This window comes from Brassica oleracea, chromosome C1, assembly GCF_000695525.1.
Source record: "Brassica oleracea var. oleracea cultivar TO1000 chromosome C1, BOL, whole genome shotgun sequence".
Classification (NCBI taxonomy): domain Eukaryota; kingdom Viridiplantae; phylum Streptophyta; class Magnoliopsida; order Brassicales; family Brassicaceae; genus Brassica; species Brassica oleracea.
In genome coordinates this window covers 35,770,403-35,793,982 of record NC_027748.1, presented here as the reverse complement: position 1 = coordinate 35,793,982, position 23,580 = coordinate 35,770,403, and the positions used below count along the sequence as shown (strand labels likewise).

Here is a 23,580-nt window from a genome sequence, read left to right as displayed (position 1 = left end):
TAACTTGTCTCTTACCTTAGATCAATTTCGAAATCCTACGCTTTCTCAAACTTCGACCTCTATCAAACACTCTCCTTTGATCAATCTTTGCAGTTTCCAGATTGAATCTATCAACCAATGGCATCCATGAGCTTCGCCTTGACTCGCTTCTCTGGACTCTCTTCTAAAACCACCTTATCACCCGACTTCGATCACTCCTCTCGCCGGAACTTAACTATTTCAAAAATAGTAATATCTATATATAAAAACTAACTTTATTTAATATATTTTTATTTTTATAATAGTATATGTAAATTTTACGTAAATTTTGTAATATTATACATAGAAATAATTAAAAACATTATATATTTTTTATTTATAAATTGTTTTTAATATTTTATATATATTATTATTATTATTTTATTTATTTTAAGGATCCAAATCTGGATCGGATATCCACCGGATATTACAATTTTTAGAAGGATATCCGACATCCGGATATCCAAGAACCCCGGATCCATATAAGGATAATAAAATCATGGATCCGCCGGATAAGGATCCGGATCCGGATACTTTAAAATTGTCCGGATATCCGATCCGTCCCTTGCCTACCCTTAACGAATCGGTTTGAGAGAAGAAAAATGGAGGAGATAAGATCTCATTAATGAACTGTCAAATACAAAATGATTAAAACTAAGATAAGTATGGATTCCCTATATTATAGAAGGTGGGCTTCTATTATTCTTGGGGTCATTAATTAATTAACTAATCTTTGACCAAAAAAAAAAAAATAATAATTAATTAACTAATCAGGAACTCTCCGGTTGTAAAATTCAATTATTTCTCCACATGGCAACGAGAGAGGTTGGAAACCGACCAATTATTACAACACACTCTTGTCTAACTTGTCTTCTTAACTTGTCTCTTACCTTAGATCAATTTCGAAATCCTACGCTTTCTCAAACTTCGACCTCTATCAAACACTCTCCTTTGATCAATCTTTGCAGTTTCCAGATTGAATCTATCAACCAATGGCATCCATGAGCTTCGCCTTGACTCGCTTCTCTGGACTCTCTTCTAAAACCACCTTATCACCCGACTTCGATCACTCCTCTCGCCGGAACTTTCTACCCCCAAACAGAGTTTCTCTCAAGATCTCTTCCTCTTCCCCTTCCCCCTCTGACTCGGAGCCTGATCTCAGCGTCACCGTGAATGGCCTCAAAATGCCGAATCCTTTCGTGATCGGGTCGGGTCCACCCGGTACCAACTACACCGTCATGAAGAGAGCGTTCGACGAAGGCTGGGGTGGCGTCATCGCTAAAACAGTAAAGCTCCAATAAAAAAAACTGATTTTTGACTTTTTTTTTTTTTTTTTTTTGCCTCGAATCTGTTTCTGCGTTGACTTTTTTCTCGAATCTGTGATTTGATTGGTTTAGGTTTCACTAGACGCATCCAAAGTCATCAACGTGACGCCTAGGTACGCCAGGCTACGAACCGGGTCAGCCAAAACAGATGTAATCGGGTGGCAGAACATAGAACTCATCAGCGACCGACCTCTCGAAACCATGCTCAAAGAGTTCAAGCAGCTGAAACACGAGTACCCTGACCGGATCCTCATCGCTTCCATCATGGAGGAATACAGCAAAACCGGCTGGGAAGAGCTCATCGACCGCGTCGAGCAAACCGGTGTTGTAAGTATCCAACAAACTCACACAGATTCTTATTATGTTAATGAGAGAGAGAGTGATTGGTTTTGTATAGGATGCTTTAGAGATCAACTTCTCGTGTCCTCATGGTATGCCAGAGCGTAGAATGGGAGCTGCTGTTGGACAAGACTGCGCCCTTCTTGAAGAGGTTTGCGGATGGATTAACGCTAAAGCTACAGTTCCTGTGTGGGCCAAAATGACTCCTAATATTACTGACATAACAGAGGTTTGACTTCTGTCTTATTATGTTCTGTCACTACACTTGTTAACTTGTGTTTTTAAACCATGTCCGTCTTTTTTTTTTAGCCGGCCAGGGTATCTCTAAAATCAGGATGTGAAGGGATCTCAGCCATCAACACAATCATGAGTGTAATGGGAATTGATCTGAAGACGTTGCATCCTGAGCCTTGCGTTGAAGGGTTATCTCTAGCAAGTCTTTACTCTTGTAATGGCATGACAAGAGTTCCTGATGTTTGTTAAATGTTGTGCAGTTACTCAACTCCTGGAGGCTACTCTTATAAGGCTGTTCGTCCTATTGCGCTTGCGAAAGTTATGAACATCGCCCAAATGATGAAGTCTGAGTTCGGTGAGAAAGATTGTTCGCTTTCTGGTATTGGAGGTGTTGAAACTGGCTATGACGCAGCTGAGTTCATTCTCCTTGGATCTAATACTGTACAGGTGAGTCGACTAAACTCAACACTGCCTTCGCTTTTATCTTTTAGACCCTAAGAGACTCGGTAATTGCTTTTGGTTGGTAGGTATGCACAGGTGTGATGGTGCATGGCTATGGTCATGTGAAAACTCTATGCGCCGAGCTTCAAGATTTCATGAGGCAGCACAACTTCTCGACGATAGAAGACTTCAGAGGGTATGAGCAATGCTTTTGTCATAGCTTTTTTTTTAATCTTTATCCTTGCTTGCTTTTCTCATGTTTGCTGTTTGGCATAGGCATTCACTTCAGTACTTTACAACACACACAGACTTAGTAAGGAGACAGAAAGAAGCTATTGAGCAGAGAAAAGCCGAGAGGAGAGGTTTGAAATCTGATAAAGATTGGACTGGAGATGGATTCGTTAAGGAGACTGAGAGTATGGTTTCTAACTAAGTTCAGTAGCTTGATGAAGTGATGGACTCAAATATTCAATAAAAGTTTGCAACTTCATTCACAACTTCTTAAACACTTGCAAAGAAAAAAAAATTGTATCTTATTTTCTCAACATTGTGTATCATTTGTATAATGTATCCACTGCCGCATTTCTTTGTTCTTACATGGGCTTAAGTTTAAACCAATAATAACGGAATCGTTTGAAAAAGTGGACCTGGTTGGTAACATGTCTGGACAAGTTTTAAAGCTTTTTTTTTTTTTGAAACAAGTTTTAAAGCTTTTAATTATCTAGTCCATCAATAAAACTTAAGAACATTAACCTTTTGGTGTCTAGATGAGTTTTAAGCTTTAAGATTCTGCTAAACATGAGCTTTCGACCTTGTTAAATGAATGAGACAAAAGATTTGCGTGTACTTCTTGTTTGGACTCAAATCAGTTTTGAGTTTATTTGTTGATATATTACAATAAAGAGAAACTAGAAGATCAATATTGTTTTGATAACAAACACTAATCCATCTTAAATTGTGGTCCAAGTAGAAATTTATTTTTGGAACAGTAGCATAATCTTTTAGACAATATTAAATACACCAATATCAACAAATAAACTCAAATCAACAAATTGTTGATATTGGTGTATTTAAGATTGTTTGAAGGATTATGCTAATCTCCGGAAAAGAAATTTCTACTTGGACCACAATTTAAGATGGACTAGTGTTTCTTTATAGACAATATTGATCTTCTAGTTTCTCTCTGTTGTAATATTCATGTATCTTCTTAGGCTTGTCCCCTCTTGGTTTGTGGGTCAATGAACACTGAATTTAGTTCTATTACAAGGTCAGAGAAACAATAAGAATTATTATGTTGTATGTCTATTGTGACACAAATATTGTAGAAGAATAGAGAAAAGGTAGGAAAGACTTAAAATCGCAAATATATTAGAAAAGTCATTGCAAAATTTAGTATGGTTATTGGCTGAAAATAGCTATGTTCAACACAGAACATAATCCATCTAATAAATTGGTAAACCTCAATTTTGATAGAAAACATCTTCATTCGCATATGGCTAAATATTATTTTTTCTATTCTTATTACCAATTTTTTTGAATTGATTCAATATAGTATTCTATTTATGTTTGAGCTTTTTGTTATCTCACTTTCACACCAAAAGAGAAAAAATAATAGATTCATAAAATATCATTGGCTTAAATCTATTTGCGAGAAGATCAATGGCTCAAAATAGTTAATACAAATTGAATAAAATAAATAAAATCTTGAGAGATATAAAATTCAGTGAAGAGTTAGCTAAATGAATAAGAGATTATATAGTGATAAAGTATAATGATGACTATGACAACAAATCCATTGAATATGTCTAAGCTTCTATAAAGTACTCTATTATTTAAATGTTAAAAGTTTATAAGTTTCTAAACAAAAAAAATCTCAAGTATCTATTTTTTTCTTATTTGCTAATATTTTAGATTTTTAACAAAATTGGTATGAGAAAATGGATGCTAAATTGATTTGTAGAACATTTGGTCAGCAATAAGCGTTTTCCAAACTTGTTAAAGGTTTTTTTCTCCTTACAAACATATATAGATTTGTAATAATCTCACAATCCATGTCTCATCAGGTAGTGAGATTTGTAATTATTTAAGTGCTGAAGCTTTTTGAAGGACGATTCATGAATCAAATTTAAATTTTCAACTCAAGTCAAATAAAGACCGAATTTTTGAAAAACAAATATGAATATATATAGAAAATCTTATAAGGATTAGTCTAAGTGTATTTAAACTCTTATGTAGTTGGGTAGTGAAAATTAATTTAGGTGAATGAAACTTGAAATTGTTGATTATTCGACAAATGAAGCTTAGAGTTTAAATAAATAGAACTTGAGATTGTTGATTATTGGATTAGAGAAGCATAAAGATAAATTCAATGGAAAGTGAATGGAGCTTAAAATTAAATTATTCTGTCAAACTATTGGGTTATGCTGAGTTTATGTCATTGTCAAAGTGTTGATTAATGTTTCAGATTAGGATAAAATGAATATTCTCTTTGTTTATCTTCTAGACTTTAAGTTGTTTGTTTGATTTAATTGTCTTTGTCTCTTTTTTTCCAGATTTATAAGTACCAAATCTTAACTTCTAACATATCTACAATATCAATCTATGATCAAGATTATAGATTTTGTAGATCAATGAATAAAAATAGGATTAAAAGATACAATCCTTTACTATTTTTTTTCTCATGAACAAAACTATATATATTTTGATGATTCTTGTGAGTAGATTATTTTTTTGCCAAAATAACCTTGTAGTGACCCACATCCCGTAGGTATTCCAAGCAAGGTAGAAGACGGTAATCACTGGTAATGACTAGTAGAATAGTACGCTGGTGTTGGCGACCCATCAACATGGATCTCATCAGCAGATCAGGAGCTGGTGGCATGCTAACATTTTCAACAGTATACATGTTAAGAATTTTGCTTTGCACGACTCCATATTCATGATGTTGATGGCAGAATGAGTCAAAATATTTATATACAAATTGGATAAAATGAAGAAACACTTGAAAATTAGATAAATATATAGAAATTAAATCTTATAAGAATTACACTAAGTGTTGTTAAATTTTTGTAGTTGGATAGTAAAACTTAATTTAGGTGACTAAAATTTGAAATTGTTGATTGTTGGATAAATGAAGCTTAAGGTTTAAGTGAATGGAACTTGAGATTGTTGATTGTTGGATTAGATAAGTTTAAAGATAAATTCAATATAAAAAGAATAGAGGTTACATGATTGTGTCGAACTGTTGGGTTATGCTAGGTTTTATTTCATTGTCTGAGTGTTGATTAAAGTTTCATATTAGGATATTTCATTGTCTAAGTTATTTGTTTGATTTAATTTTCTTTGTCTCTTTTTTTTTAGATTTATAAGTATTAAATGTAACTTCTACCAAATCTACAAAATCACTCCACGATCATGATTATATATTTTGCAGATCATTGAATAAGAATATGATTAAAAGATGCAATCCTTACTATTTTTTCTCATGAACAAAACTATATATTTTTGGTGATTCTTGTGAATGGACTATTTTTGTCTTTTGTATTAGATGTTAATAAAAAAAACAAGTATGATATATGTTCTAATTCGTAACTAAAGGTATATTTCAAACTAATAACTTACTAAAAACCATTCTTCGCATATTCTTTGAGTTTATCTTGATTTTCAAGTAACTAGATCCTTTCTCAGCGCTACGCGCGGATAATATATTTAAATTTCTTACATTTATCATTTTTATTTGTATGTAAATTTTTGTATATTAAATTATATATAACTAATTTTTAAATTTGATTATTTTTTTTATATATTTTTAGTTTGAAGTAAGTATTTCTATTATATGTAACACAATTAACTAATAAAATATGAAGAATCAAGTTTGAGATTTTAGACTAATATCAAGATCGGAATCTCATCTCGAATAAATTCACGAAAATAAAAAGTACTCCAATGACCTACTTAAAATATAAAACCCACTTTTTAAAAAACGTACTTAATAATATTTTTACGGTTAATAGTTGAAAATGACAATTAAATATCGATCTAGAATATTATTTTAATATATCTAAGGGTAAAATATTAATTGTAATAAACAAATTTTGAATTTTGTAATATTACATGATTTAAAAGTCTTTAAAATCTATTTTATTAATATAATATATTTTTATTCATTTATTATTTTGACATTACAAAATATTGCTTTAGTTTTATTTGTATATTAATTGTTTAATAATTTAATTTCCTTTTAAGTAATTTTAAAATTATCAAGAATATAATATATTTAAAATTATTTATTTAAAAATATCGAAATATGATGTCTCATTTTTATGTGTGTTTGTGTTGAGCATATTTAATTTTTAGTTTGTATATTTAATAACACCTTGTTGTGTGATGTTCTATGGTTTTAATAAATGCGTTGTCATTTCATTTTTATTACTACTAACATGATTTTTTAGTGATCAATGATAATGTATTTTTAATGTTATGTATTATATTTTATCGTATATTTTCTAACTTTTCATGCTAGCATTTTTTTAGAATCATTTTAAATAGATAATAGGCTTAAAGATGTAAATAAAACTGTGTATGTTATTCATGTAGATTTTTTTTAGTGTAACTGAGTATTATATGGAAGTTATATTATGATTTTATTTTACTAAATCTTTCTTTATGTGTATATTTTTTTGTTTTATTTTATATTTTTACAATTTTATTATTTTGTATTTTTACAATTTTAATGTCTTATTTTTTAATTGCAGAGAATTGCTATTTTTAATTTTTGTTTCATATACCTTAAAAGTCTTCGGTTGATTTTTGTTTGTTTTCAGTCTCCAATTACAATGTACAGTTCGACCATTTCTTTTTTTTTGGATCAAACTACTAATATCATTAGATAGAAAAGGTTAAACTCCAAGAATGGAGTGAGTATTTATGCTAGAGAAAACTGATTTAGCCACTAATATAGTGAGATGTTATAATATTAGAAGGTATGAAAACTCTTCTCTGTTGTCCTGCGCAGTACATAATTAAGTTATTGTAAAAATTGATTATATATTTGTGATAACTGGAAATACATCTTTATGTCTTCATCACATCATCCTTAATTGGTTTACGGTTCGACCATTTCTAATCTACTGAGAATAATATAATATTAGATATTGATTATCTCATTTCAATTAGGAATGCACAGAATGAGAGAAATTCAAGATGACACCACTTTACAATTTCGTCCTCGTATCTATATAGAGTTAGTTTATTGATTTTTTATATTTGTTTCAAAGTAGAATCAGTTTTAATTAAATTCTGTAATATTTTAAAATTATTACTTTAGAAAATTGTCATTCAATATATAAATTTAATCAATTACACAGTAATTTACATAATTTAATTGACCACACAATATCAAATAAATATAAAATTATATTGAAATATAAAAAGAATTTATATAGTAAACCAAAAAATACTTTTAAACCATTATATTATTAAACAAAGAGAATATTCAAATTATAATGAAACATTAGAGTAGTAAGAATCAAAAAAATTGAAATCTCTCGTTTACGTCGGCCATACCTCAGACTATCTCCAATGAACAAATAATATTTTTTATTTGTAAAAGTTGAAAACTAACCCAATTGATTTTAGTATTTTATAAAATTATGATATTAATTTTTTTTACTCGGATCATCATCACGGTACGACGTTTACCTCAATCATTATATGTTGAAGCATTTCTATGATTTCCTCAAACTCTGGTCTGTCTTTTGGGTCTTGGTTCCAGCATCTCTGTAGAAGTCCCTTCACTTTTGGATGTATCTTCTTTGGAATCTTTGGTCTAAGCCCCTGTAGAAAAAAGAAGAATTCAATTTAGCCAAAAAAATCTTGAATGCGACGTTCTTAAAATAAATACAGTACCTTCTGAACAACGCCAACAGCCGCTTATAGTGGAGTCAAGTAAGCATATGGGATCTGTTTCCATTTACAATTTGTCAGAGTATCTTTAATTAGCATGTAGAACAATTCAGAGAAAGAATTGTAAGCAGAACTCTTACATGACCAGTCAAAAGTTCCCATATCACTATCCCATAACTGAACACGTCTGCTTTGTGACTGTAAGGTTTGTGTTCAATCACCTGGATCTCAGAAGTATATTGTCAAAGTGAGTGAGTGAGTGAGAGATCAAACAGAGAGTTATGGACTTCCTACCTCCGGAGCCATCCATCGATATGTCCCTGTTTCAGCTGTCATCACCCCTGATTCAATCTGTACTCTGACAACTCCAAAATCAGCAACCTTGACAATCTGCTCAGAAAATAAACCCAAATTTTAGAACCCAGAGAGAGAGAGAGAGAGTCTCTGTTGCTTCTACATGAAGCATAACCAGAGAGAGAACAAATCTTACTCTGTATCTTACAAATCTTACTCCGTAAACAAACCTTACTATGCATTCCACATCATGATTCAAATTAATTGCATTAACCTCATAATATAAACTTCTTGAGAAAATTCTCTAAGCATCTCCACGTTTACACGCTCAGGTTTGAGAAATTTGATAGCAACATCCTGACTGCAATAAGTGCCTCTGTGCCTGCATAGGAATCAAAAACATATTAATGTCACATCTGGATAAAAAGTTGAACACTTTTTAAAACAAATCTTACAAAAAAATAAAACTCACAGATCCCCTCATACGAACCAAGATGCCACTTTCTTTTCAATTTGGAGCTGTTTCACGTCAATTTCCCACTCCTCAGTTCCATCCGTGGGTATCTCAATGTAGGCGGGTATCGGATAGTTGCTTGAATTGTCACGCTCAAAGAAAGAAATAGCCTTCTGTCTTGAACCAAGTTGATCCTGTCGAACACACAGCCAAAGGAAAATATAGGTACAGACTCCAAAATCAATTTGAGAATCAGGATAGTGAAAATACCTTAAGCTACAGTATCTCATTGCCTAATGCATCCTTTAGACCATCTGTTTCCTATAATTCCAAAGTTTATCAACCAGTTTAGTCACAACAAATACATAAAGTTATAATAAATTACCAAGGCATTCACTAAGTAATGAACATTACGGCCAGAGAAAATATAATTATGATTCTAAGCTCAACTAATCTGACAAAAAAATTTTACTATTCCTCACAAGGTCTAAGAGGAGAATAGATATGCAACAAAAATAAGAGCCTCACCCCCACATCGTTAAACCAAACCGAGCAAAGACTTACATTACCTCAACCCTTACCAGGAAGCTAGGCTGCAAGAAAAGTGCTCCCAAAATCAACCCCTGGTGTGGAAAAAAAAAAAAGAGAAAATCAAATCAGAATTGATGAAGCATAAAATCAGTGGAAGCCATCGCAAGAGCAATGGCATACAATGGCTTCTACAATCAACAGGGCAGTTTAATTGAAACTGGCACTATTTTGGTTAATTGAATAACAAACAAAAGCAAGATAGTGGGACATAGTGAACTTGCCGTTTGGTTTCTTTGCTATAGTTTCAGCAGATGAGGTTTTCGGGATTGAATCGGATCAACTTAAGACAAAGTGGTTTATATAGAAGGAGATAAAGAGGGAGGTGAAACGAAGTGTACTGAAGAACACCATCGATTGATGGTAGATGAGGCTCAGTAACGGAGATTGGATGAAGAGGAAAGGAGAAGACGAAGTCGAAGGAAAGAGTCGATAGGATTTCTTTACCTGTGTTATTGGGCCGCAGAATGACGAAGTCCAATGAAACAATAATTTTTATTCTCAGACAGAAATCAATATGACATGGCACTTTGTAAGATTTTTATTGGATGATTTTTAAATCTGACGTGGCAGGCTTACCATTGAGTATATGCTGCTTTTAGTATTGTGATTATGTAGGTTTGAGATCACTGCATGAATAGCGCGTAGAAAAATTTTGAACAATGACTATATGTGAATAATGTAAATGATCCACTCCCGTTCTTGTTTTAGGTTTTACGCCTCTTTCATGGTGATATCTTTTTTTGCTTTTCCATCATGGATGTGCATTTCTTTATTTTACCAATTTTTAGATCGGTCCAATGTCTAGGCTAGTAGAAATAGATGTTAATTAATCTATTGAAGAAATTAAATGGGAAAAGGGTATGACATTGTTGACGTTAGATTTTTGTCACATATATTAAAACAGAAGTCACAACCTTGATTCATGTGTGATTTTTTAAAAAATGGACCTAATGAATTTATTTCTATAAAGTCATGTTACATTTAATTTCTAATTTTATCATATAAATTTTGGGTCTACCAAAAAATTTTATTGGGCTATCAATAATTGGATTTAAACAATAGATGATTCATTGGATTTATAGATAGTATAAATTAAATAGTATAATTTAATGTTGTAATATTATACCTCCATATGTTAAATATTTAAATAATTGTCGATGTTAACTTTTTAAATTATAAAGATTTTTTTAAAAATAAAAAAATCATATTATATAACAATGATTAATATTTACTACTTAAACCAATGAAAACAAATTTTAAACTATATAGTTTATTTTAAAAATTAAACAAAAACTAAATGTTTAATTATTTACTCGATAATATAAATCTATGAAGCAAAAAGTTTAATTTTTAAAAAACTTTCTAAATTTGTGAAATGTTACAATATCTTTGAATATGACAATAAAACAATATTTTACTAATCTTTATATATATAGTTACGATTTTAATAATGAAATAATAATCCGAAAATATATATATAGAAGAAGATACAAATACATGTGAAAATTTGAAACAATCTATTCAATGAAAAATATACTGTGAAAACTTATTATGTTTAAAAAAATGATAGACATATATTTATTATAATATATACCAATTTATAATTGAAAACAAATATTCTTAAAAAGTCATGTTACATTTAATCTCTAATCTTATCATTTAAATTTTGGGTCTACCATAAATTTTTATTGGGCTATCAATAATTGGATTTAAACAATAGATGATCTATTGGATTTATAGATAGTATAAATTAAATAGATATAATTTAATGTTGTAATACTATACCTCTATATGTTAATTATTTAAATATTTGTCGATGTTGACTTATAAAATTATAAAGATTTTTTTTTTAAATAAAAAAAATCATATTATCTAACAATGATTAATCTTTACTACCTTAAACCAATGAAAACAAATTTTAAACTATATAGTTTATTTTAAAAATTAAACAAAAACTAAATGTTTAATTATTTACTCGATAATATAAATCTATGAAGGGAAAAGTTTAATTTCTTAAAAACTTTCTAAATTTGTGAAATGTTACAATATCTTTGAATATGACAATAAAACAATATTTTACTAATCTTTATATATATAGTTACGATTTTAATAATGAAATAATAATCTGAAAATATATATATATAAGAAAATACAAATACATGTGAAAGTTTGAAACAATCTATTCAAAGGAAAAAAATATACCATAAACTTATTTTGTTTTAAAAATTGATAGATACATATATATTATAATATATACCAATTTAGAATTGAAAACAAAATATTTATATAAAAATAAATGAAAACAAAAATATGCGCGGTTGCGCGGATCGAGATCTAGTTTCTTTTATTTCTCAATTGCTTAACACTATTTTATGAATGTTTATAAACAAATGACATTGAAGCCACTAGTTTTGCTAGTATGTTAACTTCTAACCTAGTTTAACATGTAGATGGGGACAAGGACAATCGATAAAGTGGGCAGCTCCGAGGCATAATTTTTTGACACGATGAATGAATGAAACAGTATTTGATTTCACCTGTTTGAATTGCATCACTTTGAGTTTGTTTTTAAGTATTGGTGTGTATAAATGACAAGATTTTGTCACACTACTAAAAAAAAGTTTTATCCGTATACATCAGATATATCTATCTTATATACATGTATATTGCATTTTCATGAATATTGGCGTTGGCTTGAAAAATAAAAACTTGGTTTCAAAATCAACAAATACGAGATGATTGAATCCAACTTAACATGATAGAGTCATTATGTACGCAAAAGACAAAAATGCCAAGAGTCGATTCATCATCACAGACTCACAGTGATGATACCTTTATAGGCAGTAATACAAAACTCGTTTCGTTTAGTTACTTGACTATTTACGTGTTCATAAACAATTCTATTTAACTGATTAAATCATTGATTACATATATGTAAATATTGTTGTCATAATCTGTATTTAAATCACAGGAGATCTTAACTGAAACAATATAATAATACAAATTAATTATTTAAAATTCTAAAAGATAAATATTAGTATCACACAACAATAAAGAAATTACCAATTTACTAGAATCATGTATTGACCACCGTAAATATCTGAAAACAATAATAAATAAATAAACAAAAATAGCTCTATAAACACTCAGAGAAGTTTTAATGATCGTCTTCCCTAAACAGCACTGATTGATTAGTGTATTTTTTTCTCTCGTATTCTCCTCTCAGACGCAGCCATGTCTCTGCTCTCAGATCTCGTCAACCTCAACCTCTCCGACACCACCAAGCAAATCATCGCCGAATACATATGGTTTGATCTCCTTTCCTCTCACGACAACTCTCATTATCTCTGTTCTTAATATTGCTACGGTCAGAAATATTTGCTTTTTATGTTGTTTTGGTTTGAATATGATTCGTTTCACTCGGTTAACGCTGTCATGTCATGCCATGCGGCGATGAAATTAACGTGTACAAACATAAAGCTTGTCTCTTTTTTCTTTGTCGTCTTCTGGGTTTGTGATGTTTTTCGTGTGTATTGTGAATGAACAGGATCGGTGGATCTGGAATGGACATTAGAAGCAAAGCCAGGGTAAGTCGATACTCTGTTTTTTTTACTCTGTTTCTTGTATGGTTGATCTGTTTTTGTTTTGGTTTATACAGACACTCCCAGGACCAGTGACTGATCCATCAAAGCTTCCCAAGTGGAACTACGACGGATCAAGCACCGGTCAGGCCGCTGGAGATGACAGTGAAGTCATTCTATAGTATGTTCTTCCATCATGTCTATATACAGCAAGTAATATGAAATAAAAACATATCTTATCTTAATCTTGATTTTGTTTCGTTTATAGTCCTCAGGCTATATTCCGTGATCCGTTCAGGAGAGGCAACAACATTCTGGTGATGTGTGATGCTTACACGCCGGCCGGTAATCCAATTCCGACCAACAAGAGGCATAACGCTGCTAAGATCTTCAGCAACTCTAAAGTTGCCTCTGAGGAGCCTTGGTATTAACTCTCCTCTTCTTCTTATTGGTCTATTCTCTGCTTAATCATTTAATTATATACTAAAACTCTTGAAAAGGTATGGGATTGAGCAAGAATACACATTGATGCAAAAGGGTGTGAACTGGCCTATTGGTTGGCCTGTTGGTGGCTTCCCTGGCCCACAGGGACCATACTACTGTGGTGTGGGAGCTGACAAAGCCATTGGTCGTGACATCGTGGATGCACACTACAAAGCCTGTCTTTACGCAGGTATTAGCATCTCTGGTGTCAATGGAGAAGTCATGCCTGGCCAGTGGGAGTTCCAAGTCGGTCCTGTTGAAGGTATTAATGCTGGTGATCAAGTCTGGATCGCTAGATTCCTTCTCGAGGTAGTAATCTACGTCTGCTTAACCAGTTCTGTTCACATTACAAGCTTCAAAATTTTATTTTATTTTTAATTTTATTTAATTTTTAAGCATCAAAATTTTGCTAATGGGTCAGGGTCATCTTTTCTTTTGACAGAGGATCACTGAGATCTCTGGTGTAAACGTCAGCTTCGACCCAAAACCAGTCCCGGTTAGTGTCTCTCTAATGCTCTTTATGTGCAATAAGTAGTGTTGTTGTAACTTTTTCTTTTTTTTTGCTAAATTATACTCCCTCTTTTTCTGTTATAAGTGTCGTTTTAGGTTTCGACACACGGATTAAGAAAACAATTAATTTTGTATTTTTCCTATAAAAAAACACTATTACCTATACACCTAACCATATTTCAACCAATAGAAAAATAAATTTTGCATAAAATTAATAAATTTTGCATTTAAAATCGAAAACGACACTTATTTTGTAACGAAAAAATTTCTCTAAAACGACACTTAATATAAAACGGAGGGTGTATTCTATTAAAATTGTTGTAACTTGTAACGTTTTTTTTTGTAACGTATTGTTGCATGGGTTTCAGGGTGATTGGAACGGAGCTGGAGCTCACTGTAACTACAGCACGAAGACGATGAGGAACACTGGAGGACTAGCGGTGATAAAGAAAGCGATAGAGAAGCTTCAGGTGAAGCACAAGCAGCACATTGCTGCTTACGGTGAAGGCAACGAGCGTCGTCTCACGGGGAAGCACGAGACGGCAGATATCAACACGTTCTCGTGGGGAGTGGCGAACCGTGGAGCATCGGTGAGAGTGGGACGTGACACTGAGAAAGAAGGCAAAGGTTACTTCGAGGATCGTAGGCCAGCTTCTAACATGGATCCTTATGTCGTTACTTCCATGATCGCTGAAACCACAATCCTCGGTTAAGTAATCGCACGCATTTTATAATGTTTGGTTTATCCGGTTTCGTTTATTTCTTAATTTGCGGATTTTTGTGCTTGTGGTTGCACTACTAATAATTATTATCATGCCCTAGTAGGATTCACGTGTTTTGTGTTTTTTTTTTCATTTCGAATAATTAAATAAGGAATTCTTATGGATGAAATTTAAACAAAAAATGTATTATTAGCGATTTTTTGTTGATATGGTTGAACTTGTCAGGGATAAGATTTTGTGATTATGATAATGTTGAATATTCTCTTTACAACAATATGATCAACATAAGAATTTAAGAAGAAATAAAATAATAATCCAAATATTAATTCCGAAAACGCAGGCGTGGTGGAAATTGAATATTAGGTGGGAAACACCGTAATTAGCGTCACGTGCTCTGTGCTCCTGATTCCTAAGAGCATATTTATCCAAGGATATTAGAGGGATTTTTAGCGGGTGGGTTCCGTGTAGAATTTACTTTTTTTTTTAAGAATCAAAACTATCAAATAGTAATCGGTCTTTAAAGGTTTTTTACACTGTTCGCGGGCCTCACTGATACGTGGCGATCCGTGATTGATTCGTTTTTAATTTTTTTTTTATAAATTCGAAAAAATGAAAAAGAAAAAAAAAGTTAAAAAATATGGGATTCTGGAATAACGATGCTCTGATCCCATGCATTAAAGTTCGCGAGTTGCTTTAGGTGAAAAAGTCAAATCAACTTTGCTATTTTAAAATTTAAGTTATACTATGATATCTATTTATTGAGTGGGATATCCACTATGAAAATGTTTTGTCTTCTTTGACGTACATATTAATGACCGTGCTAACTAGAAGAAAATATGATGACCAAAACTTGTAATAACGTTTTATTAAGATTTGGCAAGTCATATGATAAGACGCAAGTACACATTGTTAGTACCTCAATGCATTTTAGTATCACACTTTAACACGTTTCTTATAAAGTTAGTAACTTAATGATTGTATGACGTCCAACCCACTTGATTTTCCGCCTTGAAATTGATGAATAGAAAGTGAGATAAAGTTTCGAACAAATAAGAAAAGAAAAGAATATAGAAGTAGAAGTTTCCGCCGATACGTTATCAAAAAATAAATAAAAATATAGAAATAATATTAAAATTATGATGTTATTCCAACCGATAAATAGGGGCGTTATTTTTTCAACCGGTGTCAAAGTTAAAATCTCTTACATAGATTTTGTTTAATTTTAAAATATATATTTCCTCCGCGTTACTTTTTGAAAAAAAAAAAAATTGTTTCATTTTAAATGATATTTTCAGGTTTCCATGTAAAACATTAATGCAATTTTATGTTTTGATTTTTTGTATTCTACAGTATGATTTTTTATTGGTTGAATTATATGTACTTATTGTTGTTTTGATTGTTATTTTTATAAAAACGAAAAAAAAAAAATTTCTAATTTCTAAATCGACGTGCAAAAACCTTAAAATCTTCTTATTTTGATACAGAGAGAATACTATTTTCAAACTATAAATGAGCCAATAACAAATTTGTACTGAGATCAATGCTATAAACTTTCACAAAACACTATGGTTAATTAAAATTAAGTAGGGATTCCCTAGATAATCTGGTATATTTGGAACACTCGAAATGACAAACTCATTAGGGAGATAAACAAGGATCCATTGGAGTTAGTTCATTATGCAGAGAGTGAATGTCAAGTCTGGTTTAATGCAAACGAGATGGTACGCCCAACGCAACAAGATTACAGTACTGAAGAACCTCAAGTCTTAAGCTTGGGTAATATTTGCATGATAGATGGTTCATGGGCATCCACAACAGAGTTCAGTGGGTGTGGATGGGTTTGGAAGGATAGCTTTGAGAAGGTTCAACTTTTGGGGACAAGAAATTACATTCGACGTGAATCGGCCTTGCATTCAGAAATAGAAGCATTACGATGGGCGATGGAGAATATGCTTCAACATTCGACATACCAGAGCTTTTGGACGGATTGTAAGGAGTTGATTGCCATGATTAAGGAGTCTCATGCTTGGCCAAGCTTTGCAATATAATTGGAGAGGATAGAGACTCGTCAGATATGCTTTCCCAGACTTCAAGATCACTCATGTTCCACGAGCGTAAAATTAGATTTTTGACTCTTTAGCTATGACTGCGAGGTATTTCCATAGATAGATTTTTTATTGGTTGTTCTATTTCGGTCTGTTTACCTATGCCACCTCAAATTTGAATAATAAAATAGTCATTCGTTGTCAAAAAAATTAAAATTAAAATTAAGTGGAGTCAACTAAACCGTTTACTTACCTTTGCCCATGCAACTGATAGAAAAAGAAAACCTACAATCAACTAGGATGTAACTGGTAACCAGAATAAATAGGAAAAACATGAATATGAATAAAATTTTGGAAATGATGAGAAATGATGGTTCATTATCAAAATTAACAAGGAACAATTTTACATTATAATTCTCTACAAAAAAAGGAATAAGAAGGAATGAAGAAGAAAAAATATTTCTGATGAATGATAATCTTTTTAAAGAATGTTAAGGAATGTAGTTTTCCTCTTCATTCCCTTGGTTAACATTCAAACCCTTAGGGTGTGACTGGTGACCAAGGGAATAAGGAGGAACGGTATGTTCCTTAATATTCCTTAAACTTTTCATTAGGAATAGGTTTTTCTTTTCATTTCTCTTCGTTCCTTTGTTTGTAGAGAATTATAGAACAAATCAATTCCTCATTAATTTTGATAAAGAACTATCATTCATCATCATTCCTAAAATTTTATTTCTACTCATTTATTTCCTATATGTTCCTATTGTTATATGCCTGTAACTGCGGAATTACATTTTCTTGGTATATATATTTTTACACATAAAATATACTTAAACTATCATTTTAAATTGGGTTTTTGAAAGCATGAACATAAATTATATTAGTATCTAACTAAAGGGAATCTAATAAACCAAAATACCAAAATCGTTAATAGTATCTAAGACTTGTTATATACTACGAAGGCCGTCTTATTGGGTATTTAGTTTTAATCTGTTCGGCTGAAAGAGTAAAATGACAGTTGTTTTGAATATGAGACTGAAGATCCTATCTAGCAGCCCACTGTTCCCATGTAGATGACCACTGAGCAAAACTCACGTTAAAACCCTCCGGGAGAAGCTCGAGGGAGATGAAATGACTGATGGCAACATTGATCCTATCAATAAACCCAGCTCGCACCTTCCCGCAATCCAATGATTCATTCTCTTCACCTCCCACTTTTTTGCGTGGTCAGAGATGTGGAAATCACCGCCGTGGGGTCACCATGGCCGCCGGAAAGGATCACTACTCAACTTTGAATGTCAGCCGCAACGCCACCTTGAAGGAGATCAAGACCGCCTACAGAACTTTAATGGATCACAGGAAACCTCACAAGGAGTAAGTCATTTATGAATAAAGTTCCTATATATCTTAGATATTTTACTGTTAAGTGATTATTTTTTTCTCATTGTTAATGTGGATCCATTTGACTTGTAAAGTGCATTCTTTGGAGGTGGTTCTGGCTTGGCAATGGTTGAATCGGAATGTGTTTTGATTTCACCAATAACAGAAGCCTAGACCTTATATTATGTGAATCGGGATGTGTTTCTGATGGCTTCTATTATCGGTGTTTATTTGATTTCACCTAGACCTTACTAATTTCTATTAAAAGAGTTCAAATTTATAATCACTTTTTTTTTGTGAAATTATTTAACGGCGTGCCTTAATTGGCTCGGTCAACGAAAGTTCATGATTTAAACAAAAGTCAATATAAAGTTGATGATTTAAGTAGTTTAAGCCAAAATTTATGTTTTAAATGGCTCAAATTTGAAAGTTTGGGATTTAGATGATCATTTTCCCAAAAGTTATATAAAACAAATGCTGGTACTTGACTGATGGCTGGTTAGACATGCTAAACCGGCATAAACGGATGAGTGAACTACATTTCGACTACTACACTGTTTATGTATGTGCGGTCTTTGAACGAGAAAAGAATCATTAAATCTCTAGAAAAATACATATGTATATGAAAATTATACTACTGAAATGATACCTCTTTAGCTGTTTTCTAAGTTTTTAATTCATGTGAATCATATGATTATATGAAATGAATAACTTCAAGTTAACTATTTGAACAAAAAAAACTTCAAGTTAACTCTAGAGAAATATATTTGTTATCTTTTCTGGCACATAACATGTTTGTTGTAGGCTTGTAGCCGTTGCTTCCCGAAGTGTAACGCTCAATTACATAACACTGTGACCATGGTGACAAATTTCATATGGGACCCCTTGTGATTAATATTACAGACTGGATCATATCCAAAAAAACACATCTGTATATGAACATTGTACTACTGAAATGGTATATTTCTTTTAGATTGTTTCTAAGAATTTTTTATTCATGGGAATCATGAATGTATGAAACGAATAACTTAACTACAGAAGAATATTTTAACCTTTGTATGGAAGATAACATAATGTATTTATATTTGATCTTTTATTCTTGTCAGCCCATAATATCTGATCTTTATAAATGATATATTCCCGACTAATGCATCTACAAGAGTATAAGTTGTATAACTATAAAATAATTAGAGCTTCACTTAATGGCGAGAGACTTTGAATTTGGTGTAAGTAAAGGATCACAGTTTAAGTTTATTGTAGCCGTTGCTTCACGAATTGTAACGCTAGTTACATAACACTGTGACCATCGTGACAAATTTAATATGGGCCCCTTGTGATTGATATTACAGATTGGTTCATATCGAAAAAAACACATCGATACAGAGAGGAGACAGTTACAAAATAAAAGAGAATGTGTTCTTTTGTTATGTAAAGCTTTAATGCTGTAAATTATTGTTGTTGGCTTTTTTACATGTTATGGTCCTCCTATCAGTCCTTTAACCCACCACCCATGTTCTTCATTTTTGCCTTTACAACCATGCATCATTGATTACTCTACAAGAAAAATCAAGTTTACATGAGAAAAAATAAAAATAATCAAGTGTATTTACGAATAAAGAACATAGAAGTAAGTGTATAATCTAGAGAAGAGGGCTCCACTTTACTCAAATGCAGAGAATAACATGATCTTAATTCTTAGCACAGTTTTTTTTTTTAATTAACCCTCTGGATTCCATTAATCCGATATTAAATTAATTTTAGTCCCCAACTAAACTCATCCACTTGCTAAATTCTTCATTTTTTACTTCATCTACAGCATTTTGATACCAGTGGCAAGATCTTAGTCTAATCGATAATTAAGATTATATTGATAGAGAATCTTTAGCAGTTAAAGAGACAAGGCAGGTAGATTAGATAAGACAATAACAGAGCTAAAGCCTTAAAGGTCCCTCACATTCACAATCACACAGCGATACCAAACCATGATGCATAACTAAAACATAACCAATCACATTAATTTGTCCGAAGGATAGACAAGATAGATGACGTCACCCTTGTAATAGAAATATCGTTTTTGTCGCATTGAAAAGTTTTTTTATTTTAAATTAAATATTCAAAACCCTAAAAAAAAAGAGGAGAGAGATTGACTCTTAAGTGTTTGACTACTAGCTTCACCTCACTCCTTTCTCTGTAATAACCACCACACCTTTCTTATTCAGACCTCTCTCTAGGGTTTCGTTCTTCTTCATGACGCCGTCAATGGCGAGTAGTCTCTCCACATTCCTCTCGATTCTCCTCCTCCTCTCTCTCCCTCTCCCCTCAACACAAGACCTCGCCGCCGACAAATCCGCCCTCCTCTCCCTCCGCTCCGCCGTCGGAGGCCGTACATTCCTCTGGAACACCGAACAAACCACACCGTGCAACTGGACCGGCGTTGCTTGCGACGCCGACCGCGTAACCGCCCTCCGTCTCCCCGGCTTTGCCCTCTCCGGGAACATACCCGAGGGTATTTTCGGAAACTTAACAAATCTCCGCACACTCAGCCTCCGCCTCAACGCACTAACCGGCACACTCCCCTTAGATCTCGGCGCCTGCTCCGACCTCCGGCGACTCTACCTCCAAGGAAACAGATTCTCCGGCGAGATTCCACCATTCTTGTTCGGTCTCAGCAACCTCGTGAGGCTGGATCTTGGGGAGAACGAGTTCACGGGAGAGATCTCTTCGGGGTTCAAGAACCTCACGAGGCTTAAGACTCTCTACTTGGAGAACAACAAGCTCTCCGGCTCTCTTCTAGATTTGGGCTTGGATCAGTTCAACGTCTCTAACAACTCCTTGAACGGATCTATACCGAAGAGTCTTCAGAAGTTTGATTCTGATTCTTTTCTCGGGACTTCGCTCTGCGGTAAGCCGCTTGGTGCTTGTAGTGATGAAGGAACTGTGCCGAGTCAGCCTATTTCCGTCGGAAACATTCCCGGGAAGAGAAAGAGCAAGCTCTCCGGCGGAGCTATAGCCGGGATAGTGATTGGATGCGTGGTTGGCTTCCTTCTGATCGTTCTTGTTTTGATGGTTCTCTTCCGGAGAAAGGGAGACGAGAGAACAAGAGCCATCGACGTTGAAACCATCAAGCAGCTTGAGATCGAAGTTCCCGGGGAGAAGACGGCGGTGGAAGCAAATGAGCCATCAACGGCGGCGGTGAACAGCTCAGGGGCGAGGAAACTAGTGTTCTTTGGGAACGCGACGAAGGTTTTCGAACTGGAGGATCTGTTGAGAGCTTCTGCGGAGGTTCTAGGGAAAGGGACGTTCGGGACGGCGTACAAGGCGGTGCTTGACGCGGCGATGTTGGTGGCTGTGAAGAGGCTGAAGGATGTGACGATGGCGGATAGAGAGTTCAAGGAGAAGATTGAGGTTGTTGGGGCGATGGATCATGAGAACTTGGTGCCGTTGAGAGCTTATTATTGCAGTGGAGACGAGAAGCTGCTTGTGTATGACTTCATGCCTATGGGAAGCTTATCTGCTCTCTTACACGGTGAGAGACTTGTCTAAATAACTGTGATTAATATTGTTAATACTTAATAGTTTCTCTGCATAATCTTTTAAATTTGGCTTATTTGCGACACATTTAGTAATCTTTTTTTTTTTTTTGGCAACACGAGACATTTAGTAATCAGAGGCTGTAGAACACTATATTGCATAAGTTTTGTAGAATAATAGTTATTTCATGTCTGATTTACTATATATTATACACCTATACAGTAAGTGTTTTGTTAATGTTTCTGTTAATTAATTAGGACAGTAGTTAAGCTTTTTTTTCTTTTTTTTTTAGTTAAGCTTTTGTGTGTGTGTGTGTGTGTGTGTTATGATTAATGTAATTGCTATGTTACAGGAAACAAAGGCGCAGGACGGAGTCCACTGGACTGGGAAGTCCGAGCACGTATCGCTCTTGGAGCAGCTCGTGGACTAGACTATCTACACTCGCAAGACCCATTGAGCTCTCACGGAAACGTCAAGTCTTCCAACATCCTCTTAACAAACTCACACGACGCACGGGTCTCTGATTTCGGCCTGGCTCAGCTCGTCGGCTCATCATCCACGACTCCAAACCGGGTTACCGGGTACCGTGCGCCGGAAGTTACTGACCCTAGTCGTGTCTCGCAGAAGGCGGATGTGTATAGTTTTGGTGTGGTGCTGCTGGAGCTGCTCACGGGGAAGGCGCCGTCTAACTCGGTGATGAATGAGGAAGGGATGGATTTGGCGAGGTGGGTGCACTCGGTGGAGAGGGAAGACTGGAGGAGGGAGGTTTTTGACTCGGAGCTGATGAGTTTGGAGAGGGTGGACTCGGTGGAAGGAGAGATGGAGGAAATGCTGCAGCTGGGGATTGAATGTACGGAGCAGCACCCTGACAAGAGGCCAGCGATGGTGGAGGTGGTGAGGAGGATCCAGGAGTTGCGCCAGCCGGGTTCGGAGCTGGTGGACTAGACCAATGGATAGAGGATTGAGAGGTTCACTAGTTGGAACGATGATATGAAACGCCGACGTTTTTGGCGTTTGATGATGGATGTCTTTGTGGAATCTTTGTTGTTTAAATTTAGTTTAAGAGTATGGCGGGGAATTAGAGTAGAGGTCGTTAATTAGATATTCGTGATTTTTTTTTTCTTAATTTTAATCTCATGTGCACTATGATGAGGAATTCCGTGTGGTTGTAATTATTATTGCTTTTAACTTTATTTCAGTATTGTTTCAGCCTTTTGTCTCTTTAATACCAACTAGAGATTATATTTGCTTTTTTGTTATAAAAATAACCAGAATTTTACGGTATAGCATTAATTTAAATAAAATAAAATTTTATACCCGAAAGAAAAAGATAACATTGATAACAAGAGAGAATGTGTTATTAGAAGATGAAGAAATAGTGTCTTTACAATCGATCGAAACGATTATTTATATAGAAATGAAAAAGTAGGATTTACTATGCGTGCATAGTGACGCGGACTCCACATAATATTCATACACACGAAATTTCAATTTCGGTGCGTGTATTCTTGACTTTCATCATTCACGTTCATAACACTCCCCCTTGGAGACCGGTGTCACTATCGTCTCTTGCTTAACGTTTATGTTGCCTCGTTAAAAACTTTTCTAGGAAAATCCAGTGGGAAAAACCATAATAAGGTAAAAAGAGTACAACTACGTAAACTCCCCCTTGAATGAACAATCATAGATCCTTCTGATGACGCATTCCAATGTTACAGACATGTTTTA

The 23,580-nt window shown here is 33.6% G+C and overlaps 3 protein-coding genes and 1 long non-coding RNA gene across 7 annotated transcripts; 3 read left to right on the top strand and 1 right to left on the bottom strand.

The window, feature by feature from the left end:
• The first annotated feature begins 725 nt into the window (after positions 1 to 725).
• On the top strand, positions 726 to 2,951 carry LOC106293455 (dihydropyrimidine dehydrogenase (NADP(+)), chloroplastic-like). Its single transcript, XM_013729163.1, has 7 exons — positions 726 to 1,304; positions 1,416 to 1,670; positions 1,741 to 1,911; positions 1,992 to 2,104; positions 2,177 to 2,363; positions 2,444 to 2,553; positions 2,634 to 2,951. Exons 1-7 carry the CDS (start codon positions 1,011 to 1,013, stop codon positions 2,788 to 2,790), a joined length of 1,287 nt encoding a protein of 428 aa, XP_013584617.1. The 5' UTR covers positions 726 to 1,010; the 3' UTR covers positions 2,791 to 2,951.
• A 5,067-nt stretch (positions 2,952 to 8,018) lies between these two features.
• Positions 8,019 to 9,633, bottom strand: LOC106299282. 4 transcript variants are annotated; one of them, XR_001261739.1, is made up of 8 exons: positions 9,579 to 9,633; positions 9,280 to 9,330; positions 9,028 to 9,203; positions 8,786 to 8,937; positions 8,556 to 8,651; positions 8,402 to 8,482; positions 8,265 to 8,318; positions 8,019 to 8,192 (listed from the first exon to the last, which is right to left on the bottom strand). It is a non-coding gene; the product is annotated as an uncharacterized LOC106299282 (long non-coding RNA). The 4 variants fall into 4 exon arrangements; XR_001261736.1 differs by having other exon boundaries at positions 8,830 to 8,937; XR_001261737.1 differs by having other exon boundaries at positions 8,830 to 8,937; positions 9,538 to 9,627.
• Positions 9,634 to 12,741: 3,108 nt separating this feature from the next.
• On the top strand, positions 12,742 to 15,094 carry LOC106342476 (glutamine synthetase cytosolic isozyme 1-3-like). The gene is made up of 7 exons (XM_013781424.1): positions 12,742 to 12,908; positions 13,148 to 13,187; positions 13,259 to 13,362; positions 13,450 to 13,605; positions 13,682 to 13,973; positions 14,107 to 14,160; positions 14,543 to 15,094. Exons 1-7 carry the CDS (start codon positions 12,835 to 12,837, stop codon positions 14,885 to 14,887), a joined length of 1,065 nt encoding a protein of 354 aa, XP_013636878.1. The 5' UTR covers positions 12,742 to 12,834; the 3' UTR covers positions 14,888 to 15,094.
• A 5,354-nt stretch (positions 15,095 to 20,448) lies between these two features.
• Positions 20,449 to 23,064, top strand: LOC106315855 (probable inactive receptor kinase RLK902). Its single transcript, XM_013753686.1, has 2 exons — positions 20,449 to 21,847; positions 22,205 to 23,064. Exons 1-2 carry the CDS (start codon positions 20,569 to 20,571, stop codon positions 22,795 to 22,797), a joined length of 1,872 nt encoding a protein of 623 aa, XP_013609140.1. The 5' UTR covers positions 20,449 to 20,568; the 3' UTR covers positions 22,798 to 23,064.
• Positions 23,065 to 23,580: the final 516 nt, after the last annotated feature.